General features: G+C 55.2%; 1 protein-coding gene across 1 annotated transcript; it reads right to left on the bottom strand.

Moving 5' to 3' along the window:
- Positions 1–277: 277 nt before the first annotated feature.
- LOC149383036 (RAF-like serine/threonine-protein kinase 20) lies at positions 278–1208 on the bottom strand. Its single transcript, XM_089627665.1, has 2 exons — positions 791–1208; positions 278–390 (listed from the first exon to the last, which is right to left on the bottom strand). Exons 1-2 carry the CDS (start codon positions 1206–1208, stop codon positions 278–280), a joined length of 531 nt encoding a protein of 176 aa, XP_089483791.1.
- Between the last annotated feature and the right edge of the window lie 5966 nt (positions 1209–7174).

Below are 7174 nucleotides of genomic sequence, written 5' to 3'. Positions count from 1 at the left end.
TTTCGATTAAACACAAGAGATATTGTTGATATTTTCTCCTATATTTTATTACATTCTCACTAAACCTATGCAATAAATATTAAAGATCTGATTTTTACAATTCCATTTTTTTGTATAAATAAATTATATTATGTCAGCTGAAAGAAGGCGGTTGCTAAGAAGCAAAGCAATACGCCGAGTAATGCCAACCAAAAAAGAGGCACTGAGCGAAAAACTTTTGCGTAAGAGGAAGTAGGAGCGATATCCCAATCCATATGTAACTTATAATTGCCCATATTCATGCTGCAAGATTGAGGCGTACCCAATCGAGATCGTCCACTCCTTCTGAAGCTTTTTTGGAGCTCGCAAAACGCGCGTTGGAAACGTTTTTGGAGCCAATGGAATGAGCCTCTAAAAAATGAGCAAGAATGACGTTAATTGCCCCCTTCTTTTATAATAATAGACTTTTTTGTTCTTTTTCATGATTCAATGTTGTACATTTACAATATAATTTTGGTCCAGTAGATATGTATATATATATATACAACCATATATGAAATATTAAAATTTTTTCATTTAGCTATTTATTGCAAGTTTTTAGTAAATGAAAACGAAATGTTATTTACAACCCAAATTAACGTAAATACCCTATAACACTTACAAAAATTAATGTTATGTCATTAGCTATTTACTTAAAATTTACAAAAGATTGAAATCTGTTAGTTTAAGTAGTTTAGTTAGTTATAAATATGACATAATTTAACTCTAAAAAAAACACTAAGCAAATTTGAAATGAAGTATAGAAACTTACCGCTCAATAAAATTGGGTAACCGTGTCCAAATCTCTCTGAATAACCGTCCACGCTCCCAAACCGAGCATCATCATCACCCAAATCGCTCATCGAAATCAGAAATATCCTAAGCCTTTTTCGCGGGCGAGTCCCACGGTTTTCTATTTCGCCCCATTTGTCCATCATGAGCTGCACGTCCTCGTCAGAAGACACGGCGACGAGGGCGTCGAGGTCATCCCCGGGAAGCAGATATTTGATGACGTGGGTTTCGCTATCGTACATCGAAGAAAAGGTCTCTTGGGTGAGTTCTCGCCACGAGACGTCTTTCCTTACACGCACAGTGTGAGTCTCGCCTCCAACGTAGCTGAGTTTTCCGTCACTAGGCCGAGGTGAAATTTTACCGCCATAGCTGCAACGAATTATTATTATTACCTTCATCTCCGCCGGCGATGACGTGGCTCTAGGAGAAGCATAGTCATGGCTATGATACGGCCCGGGATTTGGATCTCGTAACGGGAGCAATTGTGATTATATCTTTAATAACAAGAAGAGTAAAAAAAACGCAAGCTCCACCGAAACCTAACCTCTTCTCGTTCTTGAGAGAGATTAAGTTATTTGGTTGGAGGCTGATTTCTTATTGAATGAAAAGACCTATTTATAGATAGGTCACTTACAACCCTATTCCTACTTTCCAAATAAAAGCATTTAATTAAATAAATTCGTAATTGTTGTCGCTGATTTTTGGACAACTATTTAGGAGCCCAGAGTGGCAAGACCCAAAGCCGGACCAAGTGGTCTCACTCCGGCTCGAGCGTGTCGGACTTGGTATCCCAAGTCGTCCCTTAGCTGTGGGTGAAGCTCACTTCGTCTCGATACCTGAAAAGCAAGCAAGAGATTGTGAACTACAAAGGGGAAACAGGGGGGGTGCCCCTGTTTACCTCTCCGACGCTCAACATTAGTGGGATTGAGGTGGAGTATAGAGGTTTTAGGGGTGTTTAGAGGCCGAGACTTGAGAGAAACGAGCGAGGTACGAGTTCGACAGCGTTTCAGTACTCAAGAATGGATTACCTGGACCAAGGGGGGTGCCTTGGTATTTATAGGCAGCCAAGGGGTGGTTTGAAGACCCCTTGGCCGAGTGAGCAAGGTTGGGCCGGCCTTGGAGGAGGGCCGGCCATGGAGAGCCGGCCATGGAGGAAGGCCGGCCTTGGAGTGCCGGCCTTGGAGAGCCGGCCGGCCATGGAGAGCCGGCCATGGAGGAGGGCCGGCCTTGGAGTGCCGGCCATGGAGAGCCGGCCATGGAGGAAGGCCGGCCTTGGAGTGCCGGCCGGCCATGGAGAGCCGGCCATGGAGGAGGGCCGGCCTTGGAGTGCCGGCCATGGAGAGCCGGCCATGGAGGAAGGCCGGCCTTGGAGTGCCGGCCATGGAGGAGGGCCGGCCTTGGAGGGCCGGCCATGGAGAGCCGGCCATGGAGGAAGGCCGGCCTTGGAGTGCCGGCCGGCCATGGAGAGCCGGCCATGGAGGAGGGCCGGCCCTCCAGGGCCGGCCATGGAGAGCCGGCCATGGGGGAAGGCCGGCCTTGGAGTGCCGGCCTTGGAGGGCCGGCCATGGAGGAGGGCCGGCCTTGGAGGGCCGGCCATGGAGAGCCGGCCATGGAGGAAGGCCGGCCTTGGAGTGCCGGCCTTGGAGTGCCGGCCGTGGAGAGCCGGCCGGCCATGGATGAGGGCCGGCCTTGGAGTGCCGGCCATGGAGGAAGGCCGGCCTTGGAGTGCCGGCCTTGGAGGGCCGGCCATGGAGGAGGGCCAGCCTTGGAGGGCCGGCCATGGAGAGCCGGCCATGGAGGAAGGCCGGCCTTGGAGTGCCGGCCTTGGAGTGCCGGCCGTGGAGAGCCGGCCGGCCATGGAGGAGGGCCGGCCTTGGAGTGCCGGCCATGGAGGGCCGGCCGGCCATGGAGGAGGGCCGGCCTTGGAGTGCCGGCCATGGAGGGCCGGCCATGGGGGAGGGCCGGCCTTGGAGTGCCGGCCATGGAAGAGGGCCGGCCTTGGACATGGCCGACTGACCTTTGGGCCGGCGACAGGCCGGTCAAGCATGTGGCCGGCCATTGGCCGGCTGAGCATATGGCCGGCCACTGGCCGGCCGACCCTCGGCCCGGCCAAAGGCCGAGGCAAGGGTTCGCCCTTCGAGGCCTTGCATCGGTCGCGTGGGTCGAAGTGGCGCCTTAGTCCCCGTCGGTCCGAGACGGACCGGCAACATTAGCCCCCCGAGTTTCCGGTCGAGCGTAGATCGAGTGGAAACTCAAAATCCACGCTTTCATATGGTTTGGGTTTGCGTCATGAGGAATGGCCTTCGCGCGTCGCGAGGGACGGTTTTTTGTTTCGGGTTGATCGTGCGTGGCTCATTTTCTCGATCTACCAATGAGGGCGTGATCGATTAGCACGGCTTTATTGTGTTGTGCGCGTCTTATTTTCTCGACTTGCCAACGAAAGCGTAACCGATTTGCACGTCTTTGTCGTCTTGCGCGCGTCTTGTTTTCTCGATTTGCCCACGAAGGCATAATCGATTTGCGCGTCTTCGTTGTTTTGTGCGCGTCTTGTTTTCTCGATTTGCCACCGAAGGCATAATCGATTTGCACGTCTGTTTTGTATTGTGCGCGTCTTGTTTTCTCGATTTGCCAACGAAGGCATAATCGATTTGCGCGTCTTTTTTTTATTGTGCGCGTCTTGTTTTCTCGATTTGCCAACGAAGGCATAATCGATTTGCGCGTCTTTTTCGTATTTTGCGCGTCTTGTTTTCTCGATTTGCCAACGAAGGCATAATCGATTTGTGCGTCTATTTTGTTATGTGCGCGTCTTGTTTTCTCGATTTGCCAACGAAGGCATAATCGATTTGCGCGTCTTTTTCGTATTGTGCGCGTCTTGTTTTCTCGATTTGCCAACGAAGGCATAATCGATTTGCGCGTCTATTTTGTTATGTGCGCGTCTTGTTTTCTCGATTTGCCAACGAAGGCATAATCGATTTGCGCGTCTTTTTCGTGTTGTGCGCGTCTTATGTTCTCGATTTGCCAACGAAGGCATAATCGATTTGCACGTCTTTGTCGTGTTGTGCGCGTCTTATGTTCTCGATTTGCCAACGAAGGCATAATCGATTTGCACGTCTTTGTCGTACTTTGTTTTTTTTTGTTTTTTTTTTTTTTTTGTTGAGCGAGCGAGCTCTAGTTTCGCTGAGCATTGTCTCCCATTAGCCCCCCGAGTTTCGTGTGTACTCGTAGATGAGACTAGAAATTATAATGCAACAAGATAAAGACTTCGAGGTGAAATGTAATCTAATTACCATGCACAAATAGTCAAAAATTACATCCCTGGGCCATTGGCCTTATTGAAATTCGAGATTGTCTTAAAACCGGAAATAAAATGACATAATGAGAGAAGGGGACGGGCTTAGCCCACGACATGCAGCTGTGAGCTCTCCGGTTCTTCAATCGCTGCCTGGTCCATGACAGTCACCGTCGCCGGACCCTTCCTTCCCTGCCGTGGACGGCCTTCGTGCACCGCGGCCGCCCCGACCGTTCTCAGGACATACTCTTTTAATTTCCCGTCTTGAATCAGGGCCTCGATCTGACGCCTAAGGTGGTAGCACTCGGATGTCAGATGCCCGTGATCCTGGTGGTACTCACAGAACTTATTTCGATCCCTCTTCGCGGGGTCCTTCGCAAGGGGAGCCGGACTTCCTAGCTTGTCGCGGTGTAGAGCTAGGATCCGCTCTTGCGGAGTGTTCAGTGGGGTGTACGTTGATAACGCTCGGAAGCTATAAACGTGCGAGGATCTTGGATCGGAGGGGGGGCGACCGTTAGGGGCCCGGCCTCCCCTGCTCCTCTTCCTCCGAGGGTCGGGACGATCTTCGTCCTGTTCTTCGCGGTGGTGACTACCTTGTCCTCCTGACTTTCGGCCATCGCGGCCATCGAGATAGTCCTCGATTCCCATATGTGTGCGGGCTCTCGTCATCAGCTCCGCCATGTCTCGCGGGACTTGCCCGACAATGGACTTGAGGAAGTCGCTCGTGCGAACTCCCTCGGTGATCGCCGTGATGGCGTCCTTGTCGTCGAAGCCCTCGACTTTGTGAGACTCCTCGGTGAAGCGAGCGAGGTATTGTCTCAATGTCTCATCTCTCCCCTGTCGAATGGAAAGGAGGTGGGTCTTCGATTTCTTTTGTGCCACAAGCGTGGCAAAGCGAGCGAGAAAAGCCTCTCGCAAGGCCCTGAAGGACGGGATGCTTCCAGGCCTCAAACTTTGGAACCACTCAAAGCCCGACCCTGTGAGGGTCAGGCTGAAGGCTTGGCAGAGGGTGGCGTCCGTCTGCCCTTGCATCGTCATCCACGTCTCATAGTGTTGGACGTGGAAGTGGGGGTCCGTACGTCCATCATAGGGGGGAATGGACGGTAACTTAAAGTTTCCCACGCATGGCTGCGCGAGGACCTGTGCGGCGAAGGGAGAGTATGATTCCCCGATCCCTCCGTACGGCCTTTGCCTCCCAGACTCCCTCATCTCGATGATTTGATTCTGGAGGCTCTGAATCATCGTGACCACGTCAAGCCCGTTAGCAGGGCCGACCGTCGGGGCCACGGGAGTCACCGGTTGGCGTTCGTTGGATGTTTGGTCCATGACATTGGCCTGAGGTCGGCCAAGAGTTGCGGCGGGGAGCGCGTCCCTTCGAGAATTTAGCCTTTGGCGGAGATCCTCCCCTCGGGAGTTTCTCTGCGCCGTCAAGCGCTCTCTAAGGTCCACGCTTGGCGCGCGACGAGGCGAGGTCGCCATTGGTCGGGTCGTCCGGCGAGCGCTTCGGCTATCGGCTCCATCGTCGACCAGAGTCGCTCTCTCCTCGGCGAGGGGCCGTGTCCGGCCACCTCTTGAAACCGAAGGGGCGGGTCCCCGGGACTGTGACCGTGCCTGTTGTCGCGCCGGGTACAAAGGATCGGCCAACGCACCGTTGGCCCTCTCGGGTCGCGCTTGAGCGAGGCTAGGGGTGGCCTCGTCGGTCCTCGACTCCTCCACGTATTCGGGGTCGGAGTAATCTTGAGCAGATCGATCCTCGACGTCGTAGCCGAGGAGACCGGCGATGAGGGAGCTGTCAACGCCGGGACGGTCAAGGAGCTCCGCGAGCCGCCGGGCCGTGTCCTCTCGGAGCTCGGCCTCGGGGTCGTTCACCGGGTCTTGGGGCTGGCTCTCGCTATCGCGAGGTTGCCCTTCAAGACGGTGCGCGAGGAGTCGGAGACCGTACCTCGAGCTCGTCGCTCGGGTACCCGCGGAGGTAGTGGGTAGGTGACTCATCTCTCGAGAGTCGTAGGAGCGGTGAGAGTGTGGAATGGAAGGGAGAGCGTGCTAAGGTCGGTGGTCCCCTCCTTCTAGCGCCAAAATGTTGTCGCTGATTTTTGGACAACTATTTAGGAGCCCAGAGTGGTTAGACCCAAGGCCGGACCAAGTGGTCTCACTCCGGCTCGAGCGTGTCGGACTTGGTATCCCAAGTCGTCCCTTAGCTGTGGGTGAAGCTCACTTCGTCTCGATACCTGAAAAGCAAGCAAGAGATTGTGAACTACAAAGGGGAAACAGGGGGGGTGCCCTTGTTTACCTCTCCGACGCTCAACATTAGTGGGATTGAGGTGGAGTATAGAGGTTTTAGGGGTGTTTAGAGGCCGAGACTTGAGAGAAACGAGCGAGGTACGAGTTCGACAGCGTTTCAGTACTCAAGAATGGATTACCTGGACCAAGGGGGGTGCCTTGGTATTTATAGGCAGCCAATGGGTGGTTTGAAGACCCCTTGGCCGAGTGAGCAAGGTTGGGCCGGCCTTGGAGGAGGGCCGGCCATGGAGGAAGGCCGGCCTTGGAGTGCCGGCCTTGGAGAGCCGGCCGGCCATGGAGAGCCGGCCATGGAGGAGGGCCGGCCTTGGAGTGCCGGCCATGGAGAGCCGGCCATGGAGGAAGGCCGGCCTTGGAGTGCCGGCCGGCCATGGAGAGCCGGCCATGGAGGAGGGCCGGCCTTGGAGTGCCGGCCATGGAGAGCCGGCCATGGAGGAAGGCCGGCCTTGGAGTGCCGGCCATGGAGGAAGGCCGGCCTTGGAGTGCCGGCCATGGAGGGCCGGCCTTGGAGGAAGGCCGGCCTTGGAGTGCCGGCCGACCATGGAGGAGGGCCGGCCTTGGAGGGCCGGCCATGGAGAGCCGGCCATGGGGGAAGGCCGGACTTGGAGTGCCGGCCTTGGAGGGCCGGCCATGGAGGAGGGCCGGCCTTGGAGGGCCGGCCATGGAGAGCCGGCCATGGAGGAAGGCCGGCCTTGGAGTGCCGGCCTTGGAGTGCCGGCCGTGGAGAGCCGGCCGGCCATGGAGGAGGGCCGGCCTTGGAGTGCCGGCCATGGAGGA

Source organism: Urtica dioica, chromosome 10, assembly GCF_054948205.1.
Source record: "Urtica dioica subsp. dioica isolate 48M chromosome 10, U.dioica_male_clone48M_v1_H2, whole genome shotgun sequence".
Classification (NCBI taxonomy): Eukaryota; Viridiplantae; Streptophyta; class Magnoliopsida; order Rosales; family Urticaceae; genus Urtica; species Urtica dioica.
Note: the sequence above shows the minus strand (reverse complement) of the source record. Positions and strands in the feature narration are given on the sequence as shown.

Bases quoted from the DNA above. Each gene is read 5' to 3' on its own strand.
- LOC149383036 (XM_089627665.1), bottom strand. From the start codon at position 1,208: ATGAAGGTAATAATAATAATTCGTTGCAGCTATGGCGGTAAAATTTCA. The intron at 391-790 runs GTAAGTTTCTAT...CTCATTTTTTAG, and splicing joins TTACCCAATTTTATTGAGCG to AGGCTCATTCCATTGGCTCC.